Source organism: Manis javanica, chromosome 12 (genome assembly GCF_040802235.1).
Source record: "Manis javanica isolate MJ-LG chromosome 12, MJ_LKY, whole genome shotgun sequence".
Taxonomy (NCBI): domain Eukaryota; kingdom Metazoa; phylum Chordata; class Mammalia; order Pholidota; family Manidae; genus Manis; species Manis javanica.
Window position 1 is genome coordinate 86,480,074 of NC_133167.1, and position 19,655 is coordinate 86,499,728.

General features: G+C 42.4%; 1 protein-coding gene across 3 annotated transcripts in view; it reads left to right on the forward strand.

The window, feature by feature from the left end:
• Window positions 1-19,655, forward strand: part of LOC118968185 (RNA-binding protein with multiple splicing-like) — a 118,424-nt gene that overhangs the window by 39,274 nt on the left and 59,495 nt on the right. Inside the window, exons 1-2 of one of the 3 annotated variants that reach the window (XM_073219000.1) lie at window positions 769-1,005; window positions 2,510-2,587. In XM_073219000.1, the coding sequence (XP_073075101.1) occupies window positions 838-1,005; window positions 2,510-2,587 (246 nt within the window). In that variant the 5' untranslated portion in view covers window positions 769-837. Of the gene's footprint in view, window positions 1-768; window positions 1,006-2,509; window positions 2,588-19,655 lie in introns of those variants that run through there. The other 2 variants (XM_073218999.1, XM_073219001.1) reach the window with 2 other exon arrangements.

A 19,655-nucleotide genomic window follows, 5' to 3' on the forward strand; every position in this document is an offset into this window, starting at 1 on the left:
CAGTGGGCACTCTGGACAGCAGGAGCCCCCACCATCGGCACTTGCCAGTTATTCAGCCTGAGCAGTGTGGGTAAAGAAAGTTCCTTGGAATGCATCTTTATCACTGGCAAAGTTGGGGGGCGGGGGAGACAAAAGATACAGTGAACAACAAACTTGGCCTAACTGACATTTATAAAACACTGCAACAAGTTTAAGTACACACAGCACCTGTGTCATGTTCTCAGCCATAAAACAAGGAATTGAAGGGCAGTTTTTTAAAAAAGTTAAACATAGACCTACCATATCATCCAGCTATTCTACTCCTAGGTATTTATCCAAGAAGAAGGAAAACACGCATGCATGCAAATGGGCTTTTATAAATTGGTATGTGAATGTTCATAGCTATTTTATTTGTAAGAGCCCCAAACCAGAAATAACCCAGAATGCTCCATCAACACGTATGCGGATAAACAACAGTGGTGTGTCCATACAACAGACTACTGCTCATGAATAAAAAGGAGTGTATGCAACAGTGTGGTGAATCTCAACATAATTGTCTGCCAAAGTGAAGGAAGCCATACAAAAAGGACACATACTTTCTGGCTGTATTCAGATAAACCTTTAGAACACACGTACTGATCTATAGTGACAGAAGGCAGGTCAGTGACTAACGGGGATGAGGATGGTGGGCTAGAGGATTAATGGAGGAGGAGGGCACTTCTGGAGGTGATGGGTATGTTCATTATTTTGATTGGTGTGATATTTTCACAGGTTATATGTATGTCAAAACTTATCAGATTGTAAAGGGTGTGCAGCTTGTATGTCAATCATATCTCAGTGAAGCTGTCTAAAATATGAATGAACAAGCAAGTAATAAAATACATCATTCATGATTCTGGGACTGCCGACATCGTCCTAGTGTTAAACACCTGCATACAAATGGCCTGGCATTTTACCTTGGACTGTGCTGAATCAATAAAAGGGTCTTACTTGCTGATTTGTGCTTCTTCACAACCAGAACCAATGGTAAGTGTTAGGATTCTACAAAATACTCTCCTTGAGGAAAAAAATTTCATATTGATTCGTAGTTAACAATTCGGCCCTGAATTTTTCTTTCAGTAGCAACACACTAATGAGGAATTAATCATGTTGTGTCAGTCTGAGTGGAGGAATAGAAAATGTGGAGGTGAAGCTGAAACTTGTGAAAACAGTAGAATGTGGGTTAACGGGGTGGGAGCGGGGGCATTGGTGAGGAAATGGGGAGACGTTGGTCTGAGCATACGAACATTTGGTTAAGAGTTGAATAAGCTCTGGGGGCCGATGCACAGCATTGTGATTTATATAATAGTACTGTATTATATACTTAGAAGTTGCTGAGAGTAGATCATAAATGTTTTCACCACAGAAAAGAAATGGTAGTTATAGGAGGTTATGTAAGTGTTAACTAAGACTGGTGGTAATCATTTTGCAACATGAGTATCAAATCAACATGTTTATCTTAAGACTTGCACATTGTTACATGTCAGTTATGTTTCAGTAAAGCTCGGGGTTGGGTGTGGGTGTAAAATTGACTCAAAACACACTAAATAAGTAGAAACAAAATGTGGTGTTGGTGATCATGCAGGGCTTTTCCTTGTCTGTTGAATCCAGGCTGTATCCCTGGGCTGGTGACTTGAGAGGCCCCTGTGGTTTGATCCACAGCTGCCTGTTCAGTACTGGCTTGCTTTACCCAGAATGCACCAGGCTCCCCCCCCCCCCCACCTGGCTCTGGTTAGTGCTTTTCTCTGCCGTGCCTCTTCCCCACCCCACCTCACTTTTCTGTCTGTGTGGTAGAATCCTACCTGTTTGTTCCACTGGATGCCAGCATGTTTTCTCCAGTTCTGCAAGCTGGAAGTGTGCCATCCGTGTTCTGAATTTGACTAGACACTAAGCTCGTAGATTGTACCCCAGGCCTTGGAGGGCAGTGAGGTCTGCCCTGCTGTTTTGGAACCGAGCAGATACAGAGTTATTATGCATTTTGGCTACTCTTTACATGTGTTTGAGCTTAATACGCTTTTGCATTTATTAAAGTTACTGTTAATTGTTGATGCTGAGAAGGGAGGCCATGGCCAGACAAGTAGGAGAAAACAAATTGTTTAAATTTTACTGGTGAACCACATTCTGTGTGACTTTGATCAGAGCAGAGTGGAGATTTCCTCTCCCTGTGGCATTTCTTCTTCAGCTAATATTCTAATTATCTGGACCCTGTGTTCAACTCACATGTTGAGAACCAGGCAGTGGCTACTTGGGAAAGGGGAAGTCAGTTCGTACATTTAAATTAGCTCGAGGTGATGCCCTGTGAATATTCCACATAGAAAGCTCAAGAGTTGGCTTAGTGGCATCTTAACACGAGAGTAGCCGCTGAGTCACACACGGAGCGTGGGCTGGGTAGGAGGCCTGGAATATTTGCAAAAATGGGTTTCTGAGATTCCCGTGAGAGCTGCCCCCTGGTGGCACGCCCCCTTGACCACGCCTCCTGTTTGTTTTCCAGGTCCGGACCTTGTTTGTCAGCGATCTGCCTCTGGATGTCAAACCTCGGGAGCTCTATCTGCTTTTCAGACCATTTAAGGTACCTCTTCTATCTTTCAGAAATTGTAAAAGACAAAAAGTATGTGTATTAGCTACTTGGAGGCTTTTTGGAGGAAGAAATGGAATGTTTTGAGAAAGCACCCTTAAAAGTGATATATTTAAAAGGTGAGCAAGTAAAGGAGACTTGAACAGCTCAGCCCTGATGGCAGGCTCACCCGGGAAAGACTGAGGCTGGAACTGCCTTTTATCTCCCAGCAGCTGACGCAGAGCCTTTCTGCTTCCCTCCACTGACGTGTAGACATCGGTCTCTCCTCTACCTGCAATAGCCTTGGTCCTCCCCACTTACCCTCCACCCTTCTGAGTACATATCACCAAAAACATCAATTATTGATTATGTATTTATATTTCAAATGCATTCGTATAAATCAGGCCCTATGTAGAAGATTTCTTAGTTAAAAAGCATGCTATTAACACTTTTCTTTGGAAACATAAAAGGTTAAATAGGCTTTTATGAACCAAAGAACCTGACCACCATTATTTTTTTCCATGGGGAAAATGTCTTCAGTATCAAAGTAAAACAAAAATATAAAGATTTGCTTGCCATGCTGGTGCTTAGTAAAATATTCAATGCAGTGGCCTGTCCATTGTGACCGTCAACATAAAATACCTATAGAGGGGTTTAATGTTGCTGGGATTGAAAACCGAGTGGGAAATTGGACTAACACTGAAATAACCAGACTGCTGAGAAATTTGAAAATTAGCTTATGGGGGTAAGAGAAAGCTGGGGCTAGGGGCCTTTGCCCTCCAAGAGAGAACCTAGCGGCCATCAGTCCAGGGCCTGTGTCTGAGCCGGTCATGTCACCAGGACACCTGGCCAGGTACACTTATGAGTAAGCAGTGGACCATCTTGACTTCTGGTTAAAGGTCCATCCCTGCTGAAGCAGGACCCAGCCACAGAGGCAAGACGGGTTGAAGGCCAGGGTCTCGCTTCTCCCAGAGAAGGAATAGGAAGTGACAGCTGACAACAGCTGGGTTGGAAAGGAAGAGGTAAGGGGCAGCCACCGGTTAAAGGCAACAGAGATAAAATAGAGTCTAGCTTACATGCCAAGGAGGCACTGTGTAATGATGGACAAAACTCCCCTCTGACAGCTCTCCCCTAATGCAGCAGTAATGGTGACAGTACAGAGGGAAGAGAGAGGTTAGACGTGGGGTGAGCTGGGAGGAAGTGAGAAGGAAGGAGGTGCTGTGGGGAGAGAGCACCTCCTTCACAGACTTTCCTGTGTCTTCCACAGGCCTCTAGTTCTCACTGTCTGTTCCCTTTGGAAAATGACATTTTAAGTGAATTGATCATATAACGGACAAAATACCACTATGCTTATATACACACACACACACAATGAGGACATTTTAAGTGAATTGATTGTATAACGGACAAAATACCACTATGCTTATATATGTACACACACACACACACACACGGTTCAGCCAGCAAGCCCCTTCTGTCACTGTGCTTATATATGTACACACACACACACACACACACTCTCTCTCTCTCTCTCTCTCTCTCTTCAGCCAGCAAGCCACTTCTGTCAATATCTAATTCTCATCGCAGTCTGGTAAAGTGAGTTGGCCTTGTTTTTCCAATGGATGAAAATGAAACTCTAGCAGTTGCATCAGTTTTGCTCAAGTCCACACACATGAGAAAGAGCAGGGCCACGATTCAAACTAGGCGGACTGACTCTGCCATCCCTGTTCCAAGCTATTATGTGATATGGCTTCCCTGTTTGCCACTTGAGACCACAGCACATCCCTACCAGTGGTGGTTTACTCAAGAGAAATACCTATTTATCCTTTGCCTCTGAGGCCATTAAGGTGTGTGATCCCCCAGGTTTTTTTATAGAGATCACCTTGGAAAAGGAGGAGGCAGGCCTATGAATCATGAGCTGTCTGGCCAAGCTCTCAAGGCCTTTGAGGTAAAATGTTTACACCAGCTCATTGGTAAGATAGTTCTCTCTGCTGGGAAGCCATCAGATGAATCAATTCCCACATCCTGCCCAGAAATCCCAACGCTTAAGTCAGGACCCTCGTACATTCCTGACAGCCCTCTTAATTAAAGTCCCTGGAGGCTGACCCTAGTCCGCAGATCTGCCTCTACACCACTGATGGGGGCAGTGGTCCATGATGTCAGGTGGTGTTTTCCCCCTCCTGTCATCCTTCAGCACAAGCCACCGGCCATTGATTATTTTCAGAAATAAACACACTTTGTTATACTTCTCCCGAGGGACCAGGAGGGGTGAAAGCAGGGAGTAGAAGTGGGTGGTTCTGTCTGCCTGGGGGATGAGTTAGAGTAAAAAACCTAAAGGGAATTTCTGCACGTCTCAGAATAATAGCATGTGAACTGGCCGCTCCAATAAGCAAGTGGAAGAACTCAGTTTGAAATTGTGAATCCTAAATTCTACCTAGTACATTCTTAATGTTTCATTATTGTTATTTTATGGCAAATATATGGCCAAGTCATCACATGCTCTGGCCTTCCTGTCTTATTAAAGTGACCCCCTTCCGTCTTCTAATTCTATACAGTGAAAAAGATCTGCTGTTGACAGAGATGCCCGTTTTCCTACCATTGCCTAATTTCATGAAAAAAACAAAAAGAAACATAGGTAAATGCATGAATTCCAGGGCTTGATTTCTTTTAGGCTCCAAGTATGCAACCAGAGGCATATGCTCACACATACGTGTGGGGGGGAAAAAGACTGTTTTCCCAGAGCAGTTAGAAAAATCAGTCGTCTGAAGGACTCATTTTTACTTGAGCAAAATGCTAATACAGTTGTTTTTCCTAGTACTCTTCTTTTTGTCTAAATTTGGTTGTTTATTTTCAGGGCTACAAAGGCTCTCTTATAAAGCTCATATCTAAGCAGTAAGAATTTCAGACTTGCATGTAAGTGATCCACTTCTACACTGAGTTTGAATTGACTCTTTTCAGGAATGTTACTGAGCTTGACATTTTTAAAATTCCCATAAGTATTTGCTTTTCTTGTTGTTTTTGTTGCTTTAAAATTAAGGGTGAGATCGGCTAGGGATTAGCACAGGAAAATGATTCGTAGGTCCTTTGTCTCCAGCTAGGATGTCTGGGACTATCTCCCCTGGAAGTCAGACGTAATGCATTCAGAATAGTTATATTGGGATTGATCTGTATATTCAAAAGAAATTAGTATTACCCAGATTCACTTTTGGAATCTTCCCTGTTTGTTTTCTTATAGGATTGATCTGTATATTCAAAAGAAATTAGTATTACCCAGATTCACTTTTGGAATCTTCCCTGTTTGTTTTCTTATAAGGTTAGATTCTTTCCTGTTTGTTTTCTTATAAGGTTAAACAGGCAAACTTTGGCAATTGGTCTGAGTTTCTGATGGCGAAGAATCATACTGTCTCTCTAAACCCCGAATAACCACAGGCAGAGTCCCGAGTCTAGACTGGAGCACTGAAGGTGCAGAATGGAGGTGATAATCAATGACCCTGAGTGCCTGGAAGCTTCTTGAACAGTTTTAGCTATATGCTTTTTTTAAAAAAATGCTCAACATCCATCATGCTCACCTGTCAGTCCCTTTTCATCCCTCAAGAGGGTGTTCTGTGGTTCATCAGGAGTAAGCTTTTGTTGCTATGTCACAGGCGTCCTTCTGGACTGAAAGATACTAAGTCCAGAGGGATTGTGATCCCTTTCTATTTAGTTGAAACAGTGTGGTTTACATACCTAATTAAACACAGGACTTTTTTTTTTTTAATTTCTTTTTTTTTTTTTTCTTGAGAGGGCATCTCTCATATTTATTGATCAAATGGTTGTTAACAACAATAAAATTCTGTATAGGGGGGTCAATGCTCAATGCACAATCATTAATCCATCTCAAGCCTAATTCTCGTCAGTCTCCGATCTTCTGAAGCATAACGAACAAGTTCTTACATGGTGAATGAATTCTTACATAGTGAATAAATTCTTACATGGTGAACAGTACAAGGGCATTCATCACAGAAACTTTCGGTTTTGATCACATATTATGAACTATAAACAATCAGGTCAAATATGAATATTCGTTTGATTTTTATACTTGATTTATATGTGGATCCCACATTTCTCCCTTTATTATTATTATTTTTATTTTTAATAAAATGCTGAAGTGGTAGGTAGATGCAAGATAAAGGTAGAAAACATAGTTTAGTGTTGTAAGAGAGCAATTGTAGATGATCAGGTGTGTGCCTGTAGACTATGTGTTAATCCAAGCTAGACAAGGGCAATAAAACATCCACGGATGCAGAAGATTTCTCTCAAAGCAGGGGAGATGAGGTTCTGAGCGTCACCTCTGTTGATCCCCAATTTCTCACCTGATGGCCCCCCTGCGACTGTGCCTGTCTTAGGTTGTTCCTCCCTTGAGGAATCTTACCTGTCTCTGGCTAACCAGTCATCTTCCGGGGCCATACAGGGAAATGTAAAGTTGTTAAGTGAGAGAGAAGCCGTATTGTCTGAAAAGGTTAGCTTTTTACTTCTTTGCAGATTTATGCCCTGTGGCTTCTATGCCCAGCACTTGTCTCGAGCTTTACCACCTGGAGGAATTATGATACTCGGTAAATTCGATATGAGGCACGAATTCTATTTAAGGGTTGTAATTAGGAAGAAAGAAGAAAAGCTACAGATGTAGCATATGGAAGGAAACATGGGAGGATTGATTATTTCTTTGACATATCTTCTTCTAGAGTACCTTAAGTATGTATAGGTTTTAAACTACTAATTTGCACACACATATTAACATAATAGGAATACGGTGACAAAAACAAAGCAAATCTATAATTACTATCCATCTCCAGTGAAGCAGTGAAGCCAAGAAAACCATTTAGGCACCCTAGGCATTTGTGAAAATTTGTCTATGATATGATGGATATTGTCCAACTGTACTTGAACAGTCTGGGAAAAATCAGACAAATTAAAGCAGCCCATTTCTGGGATCTGTTCACCTCCCATATGTTCTTTTAACCGTAGATAGTCTATAGTCATAAGATTTTGGAGTGCTACAACTTGCACCCCTCCCAACTCCTGGTTGAGTTCCAACAGTACAGATCCGGTCAAATTCATTGTCTCACTGTATGCACATGCCAGCCTAGACATCTCCCTCCTCATTCCGAATGGCAAGCCACAACTGCAGCATCGCCCAGATCCCTGTGGAGGCTGTTTGTTGATCATCCCCCGGCACAAGTCCTCCAGAGAGTGCTGATGCTGGAAGCTCCTCCTCATATCGTATCTTAGTTCACTTTCTGGGTATCCAAGCTAGGCCTTGATCTTCTGCATAGAAACAAACAGACCCTTTGCCCACACTTTGACATGCCCTCTATACCACTGTGTAGAACTCATTGGAGGTCAGCACACAGGAACTGCTTTTTTTTTTTTTTTTTTTTTTATTAAGAGAAAGGAATATTATCAGAAAAGAGTACCTCCATAGCTGATCATCTGACACCCTTTAAGTGATCAACATTAAGGATATTTAAAGCATGTATTGATCTTTGATTTACCAATAGTTTTATCCTATCAAGGAGTAATCCCCCTTTTCTTTCTATCTTTCTTTCTTTCTTTTTTTTTTTTAATATTTAATCTACACTTACATGAAGAATACTATGTTTACTATGCTCTCCCCTATATCAGGTCCCCCCTAACAACCACATTACGGTTACTGTCCATCAGCTCAGCAAAATGTTGTAGAATCACTACTTGTCCTCTCTGTGTTGTTCAGCCCACCCTCCCCTTTCTCCCTCTCCCCCATGCATGCTAATCTTAATACCCCCTTCTTCTTCCCCCCCTTATCCCTCCCTGCCCACCCATCCTCCCCAGTTCCTTTCCCTTTGGTACCTGTTAGTACATTTTTGGGTTCTGTAATTCCGCTGCTGTTTTGTTCCTTCAGTTTTTCCTTTGTTCTTATACTCCTCAGATGAGTGAAATCATTTGGTATTTCTCTTTCTCCGCTTGGCTTATTTCACTGAGCATAATACTCTCCAGCTCCATCCATGTTGCTGCAAATGGTTGGATTTTTCCACTTCTTATGGCTGAGTAGTATTCCATTGTGTATATGTACCACATCTTCTTTATCCATTCATCTACCGATGGACATTTAGGTTGCTTCCAATTCTTGGCTATTGTAAATAGTGCTGCGATAAACATAGGGGTGCATCTGTCTTTCTCAAATTTGATTGCTGCGTTCTTAGGGTAAATTCCTAGGAGTGGAATTCCTGGGTCAAATGGTAGGTCTGTTTTGAGCATTTTGATGCACCTCCATACTGCTTTCCACAATGGTTGAACTAATTTACATTCCCACCAGCAGTGTAGGAGGGTTCCCCTTTCTCCACAGCCTCGCCAACATTTGTTGTTGTTTGTCTTTTGGATGGCAGCTATCCTTACTGGTGTGAGGTGATACCTCATTGTAGTTTTAATTTGCATTTCTCTGATAATTAGCGATGTGGAGCATCTTTTCATGTGTCTGTTGGCCATCTGTATTTCTTTTTTAGAGAACTGTCTGTTCAGTTCCTCTGCCCATTTTTTAATTGGGTTATTTGTTTTTTGTTTGTTGAGACTTGTGAGCTCTTTATATATTCTGGACGTCAAGCCTTTATCGGATCTGTCATTTTCAAATATATTCTCTCATACTGTACGGTTCCTTTTTGTTCTATTGATGGTGTCTTTCGCTGTACAGAAGCTTTTCAGCTTAATGTAGTCCCGCTTGCTCATTTTTGCTGTTGTTTTCCTTGCCCAGGGAGATATGTTCAAGAAGAGGTCACTCATGTTTATGTCTAAGAGGTTTTTGCCTATGTTTTTTTTCCAAGAGTTTAATGGTTTCATGACTTACATTCAGGTCTTTGATCCATTTTGAGTTTACCTTTGTATATGGAGTTAGACAATGGTCCAGTTTCATTCTCCTACATGTAGCTGTCCAGTTTTGCCAGCACCATCTGTTGAAGAGACTGTCATTTTGCCATTGTATGTCCATGGTTCCTTTATCAAATATTAATTGACCATGTATGTTTGGGTTAATTTCTGGAGTCTCTAATCTGTTCCACTGGTTTGTGGCTCTGTTCTTGTGCCAGTACCAAATTGTCTTGATTACTATGGCTTTGTAGTAGAGCTTGAAGTTGGGGAGTGAGATCCCCCCTACTTTATTCTTCTTTTTCAGGATTGCTTTGGCTATTCGGGGGTCTTTGGTGTTTCCATATGAAGTTTTGAATTATTTGTTCCAATTCATTGAAGAGTGTTGCTGGTAATTTGAGAGGGATTGCATCAAATCTGTATATTACTTTGGGCAGGATGGCCATTTTGATGATATTAATTCTTCCTAGCCATGAGCATGGGATGAGTTTCCATTTATTAGTGTCCCCTTTAATTTCTCTTAAGAGTGACTTGTAGTTTTCAGAGTATAATTCTTTCACTTCTTTGGTTAGGTGTATTCCTAGGTATTTTATTCTTTTTGATGCAATGGTGAATGGAATTGTTTTCCTGATTTCTCTTTCTATTGATTCATTGTTAGTGTATAGGAAAGCTACAGATTTCTGTGTGTTAATTTTGTATCCTGCAACTTTGCTGTATTCCGATATCAGTTCTAGTAGTTTTGGAGTGGAGTCTTTAGGGTTTTTTATGTATAGTATCATATCACCTGCAAATAGTGACAGTTTAACTTCCTCTTTACCAATCTGGATTCCTTGTATTTCTTTGTTTTGTCTGATTGCCGTGGCTAGGACCTCCTGTACTATGTTAAATAACAGTGGGGAGAGTGGGTATCCCTGTCTGGTTCCCGATCTCAGAGAAAATGCTTAGTGTTGTTGTTGTCATTTGTTTCTATATATTCCTTGATCTCTATTTTAATTTGTTCATTGATCTGTTGATTATTTCATACCATGTTGTTAAGCCTCCATGTGTTTGTGAGCCTTTTTTGCTTTCTTTGTAGAATTTATTTCTACTTTTATACCTTTGTGGTCTGAAAAATTGGTTGGTAGAATTTCAATATTTTGGAATTTACTGAGGCTCTTTTTGTGAGCTAGTATGTGGTCTATTCTGGAGAATGTTACATGTGCACTTGAGAAGAATGTATATCCTGTTGCTTTTGGATGTAGAGTTCTATAGATGTCTATTAGGTCCATCTGTTCTAGTGTGTTGTTCAGTGCCTGTGTGTCCTTACTTATTTTCTGCCCGGTGGATCTATCCTTTGGGGTGAGTGGTGTGTTGAAGTCTCCTAAAATGAATGCATTGCAGTCTATTTCCCTCTTTAGTTCTGTTAGTATTTGCTTCACATATGCTGGTGCTCCTGTATTGGGTGCATATATATTTAGAATGGTTATATCCTCTTGTTGGACTGAGCCCTTTATCATTATGTAGTATCCTTCTTTATCTCTTGTTACTTTCTTTGTTTTGAAGTCTATTTTGTCTGATATTAGTACTGCAACCCCTGCTTTCTTCTCACTGTTGTTTGCCTGAAATATGTTTTTCCATCCCTTGACCTTTAGTCTATGCTTGTCTTTGGGTTTAAGGTGAGTTTCTTGTAAGCAGCATATAGATGGGTCTTGCTTTTTTATCCATTCTATTACTCTGTGTCTTTTGATTGGTGCATTCAGTCCATTTACATTTAGGGTGACTATTGAGAGATATGTACTTATTGCCATTGCAGGCTTTAGATTTGTGGTTACCAAAGGTTCAAGGTTAGCTTCTTTAGTATCTTACTGCCTAACTTAGCTCGCTTATTGAGCTGTTATATACACTGTCTGGAGATTCTTTTCTTCTCTCCCTTTTTATTCCCCCTCCTCCATTCTTCATATGTTGTGTGTTTTGTTCTGCTCTTTTTAGGAGTGCTCCCATCTAGAGCAGTCCCTGTAAGATGCCCTGTAGAGGTGGTTTGTGGGAAGCAAATTCCCTCAGCTTTTGCTTGTCTGGGAATTGTTTAATCCTGCCATCATATTTAAATGATAGTCGTGCTGGATACAGTATCCTTGGTTCAAGGCCCTTCTGTTTCTTTGCATTAAGTATATCATGCAATTCTCTTCTGGCCTGTAGGGTTTCTGTCGAGAAGTCTGAGTTAGCCTGATGGGTTTTCCTTTATAGGTGACCTTTTTCTCTCTAGCTACCTTTAAAACTCTTTCCTTGTCCTTGATCCTTGCCATTTTAATTACTATGTGTCTTGGTGTTGTCCTCCTTGGATCCTTTCTGTTGGGGGTTCTGTGTAATTCCATGGTCTGTTCGATTATTTCCTCCCCTAGTTTGGGGAATTTTTCAGCAATTATTTCTTCAAAGAGACTTTCTATCCCTTTTCCTCTTCTTCTTCTGGTACCCCTATAATATGAATATTATTCCTTTGGGATTGGTCACATAGTTCTCTTAGTGTTGTTTCATTCCTGGAGATCCTTTTATCGCTCTCTATGTCAGCTTCTATACGTTCCTGTTCTCTGGCTTCTATTCCTTCAATGGCCTCTTGCATCTTATCCATTCTGCTTATAAATCCTTCCAGGGATTGTTTCACTTCTGTTATCTCCTTCCTGACATCTGTGATCTCCCTCCGGACTTTATCCCATTGCTCTTGCATTTTTTTCTGCATCTCATCCCATTGCTCTTGCATTTTTCTCTGCATCTCTGTCAGCATGTTCATGATTTTTATTTTGAATTCTTTTTCAGGAGGACTGGTTAGGTCTGTCTCCTTCTCAGGTGTTGTCTCTGTTATCTTTGTCTGCCTGTAGTTTTGCCTTTTCATGGTGATAGAGATAGTTTGCAGAGCTGGTACGAGTGACCGCTGGAAGAGCTTCCCTTCTTGTTGGTTTGTGGCCTTCCTCTCCTGGGAGAATAGCGACCTCTAGTGGCTTATGCTTGTCAGCTGTGTGCAGGCAGGGCTTCTGCTCCCTGCCCATTTGCTATGGAGTTTATCTCCGCTCTTGCCGTGGGCGTGGCCTGGCTGGGGCTGCTCCTCCAGAATGGTGGAGCCCCATTGGAGGTGGAGCGGCCAGGAGGCTATTTATCTCCGTAAGGGGCCTCTGTGCTCCCTGTTGCCCTGGGGGTTAGAGTGACCAGAGATCCCCAGATTCCCTGCCTCTGGTCTAAGTGTCCTGTCCTGCCCCTTTAAGACTTCCAAAAAGCACTCTCCAAACCAAAACAACAACAGCAACAATGAGAGAGGAAACAGCAAAAAAAAAAAAGGAAAAACACGTGATTTTTTTTGTCCTCAGGTGCCGGTCCCAGGCACCCGCTCACTGGTCCTGCTGCCCTGCCTCCCTAGCACCGGGGTCCCTGTCCCTTCAAGGCTTCCTAAAAGCACCCGCCCACTGGTCCCGCAGGGAAAAACGCGCGATAGTCTTTGTCCTCAGGTGCCGGTCCCAGGCACCCGCTCCCCAGTCCTGCTGCTCTGCCTCCCTAGCACCGGGGTCTCTGTCCCTTTAAGGCTTCCAAAAAACACTTGCCAAAAAGAGAAAAAAAAAAGGGGGGAAAACGCGCGATTTCCTCCGTCCTCAGGTGCCGGTCCTCAGGTGCCGGTCCCAGGCACCCGCTCACCGGTCCCGCCACCCTGCCTCCCTAGCACCGGGGTCCCTGTCCGTTTAAGGCTTCCAAAAAGCACTCGCCAAAAAGAAAAAAAGGGGGGGAAAATGCACGATTTCCTCCGTCCTCAGGCGCCGGTCTCAGGCACCCGCTCACTGGTCCTGCTGCCCTGCCTCCCTAGCACCGGGGGTCCCTGACCCTTCAAGGCTTCCAAAAAGCACCTGCCCACCGGTCCCGCAGGGAAAAACACACGATATTCTTTGTCCTCAGGCACCGGTCCCAGGCACCCGCTCATCGGTCCTGCTGCTCTGCCTCCCTAGCACCGGGGTCCCTGTCCCTTTAAGGCTTCCAAAAAGCACTCGCCAAACAGAGAAAAAAAAAAGGGGGAAAAACACGCGATTTCCTCTGTTATCAGGCGCCAGTCTCAGGCACCTGCCCACCGGTCCCGTAGGGAAAAACGCGCAATATTCTTTGTCCTTAGGCGCCAGTCCCAGGCACCCGCTCACCGGTCCTGCTGCTCTGCCTCCCTAGCACCGGGGTCCCTGTCCCTTTAAGGCTTCCAAAAAGCACTCACCAAAAAGAGGGGAAAAAAATGGGGAAATACGCGCAATTTCCTCCGTCCTCAGGCGCCGGTCTCAGGCACCCGCCCACCAGTCCCGTAGGGAAAAATGCACGATATTCTTTGTCCTCAGGCGCCGGTCCCAGGCACCTGCTCACCGGTCCCGCCGCCCTGCCTCCCTAGCAACGGGATCCCTGTCCCTTTAAGGTTTCCAAAAAGCACTTGCCAAAAAAAAAAAAAACCGCTCCGGTGTCTTTCCACCCGCTGGGAGCCGGGGGGAGGGGCGCTCGGGTCCCGCCAGGCCAGGGCTTGTATCTTAGCCCCTTCGCAAGGCGCTGGGTTCTTGCAGGTGTGGATGTGGTCTGCATGTTGTCCTGTGTCCTCTGGTCTCTGTTTTAGGAAGAGTTTTCTTTGTTATATTTTCATAGCTCTATGTGTTTTTGGGAGGAGATTTCCACTGCTCTACTCACGCCGCCATCCTGGCTCCCTAAACACAGGACTTTTAAAAGGCATCCCTTGGGGTCTGAGATGAAATGTTCATTTTATAATTTTGATCATGCAATGAGAGTACAGGGCTTTTATCATTATGTCATTGTATTCCTTGCACCTACAGTGTACCAAAAGGTGATTCGGTTCTCTGTCCATTTTAAAAGATGTAGAAACTGAGGTACTGTGAATTTGATTTAGGAAAATAGAGCCTCTCAACCCAAGTTTTCCTCTATTCCTTTGTTCACTGCTGCTCACCTTCCAACCCCTTCTAGAATTTTTTTTTTTTAATGATCCTCTAAATTCCCAGCTGTGCCCTTGAAGACCACCCTCATAGTCCCTTTGATTCACGTTAGAAATTTGGCTAAGCCACTGAGTCATGATTCTTCTGGACTGGCTTTCTCGTTTCTGCCCATTGTCTGTGGTCATTTCTTTTTCTTAGCTCTTCAGTTTGACATCACCTTTGACCCAGAAGAGTAGCTGTCCCCTAATTTTTTTTTTTGCCTTCATATTTCTTTTTCTTTCCTCAACCTGTAGGTTTTGTCAGTTTTGACAGTTGCTTGGAAGCAGAAGCTGCAATGAATGCTCTGAATGTAAGTAGCTGTGATGGTGTGACGGGAGGGTTTCCTTGCGAGGTGGTGGGAGGTGGTGGAACCTCTCGGGACAGGAAATCCAGTGGAAAGCCTGCTCAGTCTGATGGGGAGGGATTTGTCAACTTAATTAATCCTCTTAAGAGATTTTCCTAGAATTAAGGAGGGATGTGCAAACTGTTGGGTAATACTTTGCTCTTCTCCAGCTTTTACTGTAATGGTGAGAATACCTGATGATGTGGGTCTTATTTTAATTCAGCCCAACCACTTCCCATGGAGATACACATCTTGGTTTGGCTCTCATTACACTCTCAGTGGCTATAAGCCTACACCAAGTTGATTGACATCTTGGATCTCCTTATCTCAAGAGGTTTTTGTTATGGGTATGTGGCTTTTTTTAATTTTAAACAGGTTGTAGGCTGCATTGATTATTTTCCCAAAAGACTTTCTGCATGTGATACAGTAAATGATTGCCATCTGTAATTAAGATACCTGGATTTTGATTGGTAGTCATCTTGTCTGCCATGTGTTTTGAGGCTTTTATCAGCTTTATTTTAGTAAATACTTTTCCCCTTTGGTTTGTTAAAAAACAAAACAAAACTTGAGGGAACCAAGCCAAGAGAAGGTGGAAGGATGCAGAATTTAGTTCTAGGTGCTCAGGACTGGTCCTCAGGTGAGGATTCTTGGTGAGGAGCATGGTTCTGTGGTGCTCCGGGCAGTTGGCCTGAGCAGCTGTGAATGAGGGTTGATCGAGAGCTTAGGTCACTTCTTGAAAGGCAAGTGGACATTTGGCTGATTGCAATCTGTGTGACATTGTGTAGGCTTCTGTGAACTTGGCAGTGGCCTTTGTGTTTCTGTGAAATTGCGACTGTCCCTGCCAGCTGCTTCTGAGCTCCTGGACACTAAGGAGGGAGGGCTGGGGGGACCTGGTGGCCCGATAACTTTACAGGCTCCAGGAAAGGGCCTCAGGGCTAAAGGGGGTCTTGTTTAGTCAGCATAGTGGTGTCATTGTGACACAATCTGGGAAGGCTTCTAGGCTTTGATGAAGCATGTGTACATTCTCAGAAGAAACGGTTTGCTTATTATTCTTGTTGGCTTCTCATGGAAACCATCTAGGAATGTCTTTGGAATCCAGGAGCTCCAAAGAGCTCAGCATTTTTCCTGATGGGGCTAAATAACCTGGTCAGAATAACTGCTTCCTCTCCCCCTTCTCTCCCACAGAATGAAATACAAACCAATTATTTGTTGAGCACCAGTGGTACACACTGAAGCGCACAGTGTATAATTGAATGTTTTGATACAAAAATTGTTATATGATTTTTGCATTGCATTGATACCCTCAGAACTTTCTCAATAGAACCACACTTTGGACTTATAATCACAGTTTCTATTTAGGCCATGTTTTCTTTCATCCTTCCTGGTTGGTGTTTCTCTAATGGCAGAAATGGTCTGGGTCCTTCAGAGTTACGTTAGATGGCGTTTTCACCGCATCCATTTCATTGTTTTTGTGAAGGACGTGACAGCCGTGGAAGCTTGTTCATGGAATGGCTCTCCGTTGCTGCACTTGACCTCTGCTCTGTGCGTAAAGATGTCACTGACATGTCCGAGCAGCACTAGGCTTTCACAGTGATGTCTGTCATCTGACAAAGGCAATATTTCTTTATGGGGTAGTTTGATTTTTTTTTCCACATTTTATTTTTTAAATGTTGAAGTGGTCAGTCATAAACCGTGTTGCCTTGCCTTACTAAGCAGAGTAGGGCGAACATAATTTCAATTTTTCTTGGTGCCCAAGGGTTTTATCATTACAGATGTCAGGTACTGAGCCACGACGTAACAGTGAGACAAGTGTTGAAGCACATCCCCAGGCCAGCCGGCCCCAGATAGGTGTGTTTTTATGTCCTGGGCTCTGGTTTCAGGGTTTCTCCTTGTGCTTGACAGTTCCTTCCCATTGTCTGGCAGCAAGCCTTCCTTTTAGCAGCTTCCTCTCCCTTTTCAGTTAATGCTGTTTGCTGCTTGTGTCTTGATAACCTGGGAAGAACGCCATGCAAAACAGGTCTAATTCTGTTCTGTGGATCTATGGGGAACTCTTAATACTGACCTGTGGAGAATTGAACCTGGGCTTTCTTCTGCCCAGAGGCTGATTGTGAGTGTGGGGCATTTACTGAGCTCCTGGGTGATTTCTTTCTCAATACTTTTGACCTTTACGTGTGAAGTATTACAGGGTGTTGTGTGTTGTGCCTTAGGAACTATCCTGTTGCTATAGGTAGGGAAACTGAGGCCTGGAGAGGGGCCCAGGCTCAGGAAGTGTGAGTTTAGAGCTACAACCAGAAGGAAGCCTTTTGCTTCATACAACTTCTTGCTACTTGCTTGATCCACAGAATGTCACTGCATTTTTCCTGAGTGGCAGTGACAGACTATTTAATTCACATTGTGCAGGACAAATGGCCACAATCGAGTTTGACCTGTGACCACGGAGCAGGGTTTTCCCTTTTTGCAGCAAAAATGGGCCCACTGAGGATACTGTCCTTGGGAAGCTGATGCATCTTCTCTATGACCAGCATATTACGCTCTTTTCCAGGCCTTCTTTTCTAATTGGTGAATTAAAAACATACAGTGTTCATAACCATTACCAGATTTTCTCTTCCTGTGTCATTTGTCCAGGCTGCTCTTAAAAGCTGCTCCTCACATTCCTTTGGGTACAGCTGCCTGTCATAATGTTTTGTTTCATTCCACTATTGAGAAACTTTGCTTCAAGCCAGGGAGTGTCTCTCTGTAGACTAGCTCACAGTGTTATTGAGCCACTTCGCTGCTTTTGGAGCCTCTCTTGCTATTTTCTCTATCTTATTTACTGTTTGGTTCAGTTATTAGTATTAATAATGAAGCTTTCCCCCAAATTAATCCACTTTCCTTGGATTAGGCTTCCGTCAATTTGGTAATTTTATGGAAAAACATGTTCAGATTGAACTAAGTGGTAACATTGAACTTTTATTAGGGGTTTTGTGAATCTTCTAAAATAAATACAGTACACTTTGTTTGCATAGCAAAAGCTCTCAAATTAAGCTAAAAATAACCCAAACCCAGACTTCCCTTTAGATTATCTATGGCCCCATTAATCCACGTGATCAGAAGCCCCGTCTGTTCTTTGACCTGCCAGCAGTATCTGCCCTATCCTTCACCATTCACACGCACTTGCAGTTTCCGTCTGGGCAGTTTTCCATTTTCCATGCTAATGGAAGGAGGAGCTGATCCAAAATATCAAATTATTTTTAGAGCTTGTTGATAACTTCCAAGTGTAAATCCAATGCAGTGAGACTGAGAGTTAGCTCAGCATAGTAAAAATTTGATTTGTGGACGTTTTAAGAGAAACACAGGAGGCAAGGCAGGTCTAAGGGTAACGACCCTGAGCAGAGGTGGGAATAAGCCAACGCTGGCTATTCCCACCAGTTGCAAAGACCCCATATTGCCATTGTTGCCTACCAGAAATTGTGTTTTAATAAGTGAGAGTGATTTGTAGTGAACATTGTAGGTCATAGGCTTGTCGTGGTCCTTGTGTACAGTTCCATAATAGGGGTGTTTACACTGGTGTTTGGGAATCACTCAGCTAAAGTACTTTCAAAGGTTGTGTGTGAACTCTTTGGTACGCATGCCATTTTATTTGCTATCCTGCCGCCCCTTTTTTAACGTAGTTGTTATCGGGTTAGGTTTTATCACAGACTGTTATCAATAATTAGATCAGAACTAGAACAATCTGATATAATCAAAATATGTATATCACCCCAAATTGCCTTGACAACAAGACATCGCTTAGACTAGCACCATAATTTGCTTTACACTCAAACTAGACTAATGGATCTAAGTGATCTCTAATTATTATACCACCAAGTCCATTGGGTTCTTTTTAAGATAGCTTTATTGAGCTTTAACTCACATACCATATAATTCGCTCATTTTAAGTGTACAGTTTAATGCTTTTGGGTATGTTATTTTAAAAAACTGATAAAATTTATGTAACAAAATTTCCCATTGTAATGATTATAGGTGTACAATTCAGTGGCGTTAATTATAGTCATTCTCATGTTGTATAACCATCACTACTGTTTCCTGAACTTTAGCATCATCCCAAGCAGAAGCTCTGTTACCGTTAAGCAGTATTTCCCCATTTCTCCTTTCCTCTTATCTATTTTCTGTCTCTATTAATTTGCCTATTCTAGATATTGAAATAAATATTTGTCCTGCTGTATATGGCTTTTTTTCCAATTAGCATGATGTTTTCAAGATTCATCCATGTTGTAGCATGTAGCAGAATATCATTCCTTTTTTGCTGAATATCCCCTTGTATGGATATACCACAGTTTGTTTATGCATTCATCTGTTGATGGACAATTGAGTTGTTTCTGCATTTTGGTGGAATAATGCTTTAGTAAATATGAGTGTACAAGTATCTTTTTGAGTTCCTGTTTTCAATTCCTTTGGGTATATATATGGTAACTGTATTTTTAGCTTTTTGAGGAACCTCCAAACCTGTTTATTGTGGCTGCACCATTTTACATTCCCACCAACAGTGGATGGGGAGGGTCCAGTTTTTCCGTATCCTCACTGATACTTATTTCCTGTGTTTTTAAAATTATAACCATCCTGGTGGGTCTGGAGTGATCATTGGGTGCTTGATGAATACTTGACTGATTTTTTTAATGGTAGCCCTGGGTTCTTTAGGAATCCCATGTGACTTGAAATGTTTTATTTAATAGGGATTGGTAATACTTATTTTCTTTGATGGCAGTCCTAATTAATGGAGCTATGTTACCCTTCAATAGTTTATAAAAGGAAAGAGTTAAAACCCCAACCCTTGGATGGTTCATTTATTAAGACCTATGTTTTGTGTTCTTTTATATTCAACATGCAAGACACGAAGGAAAGGTATGTTCTCAAGGCC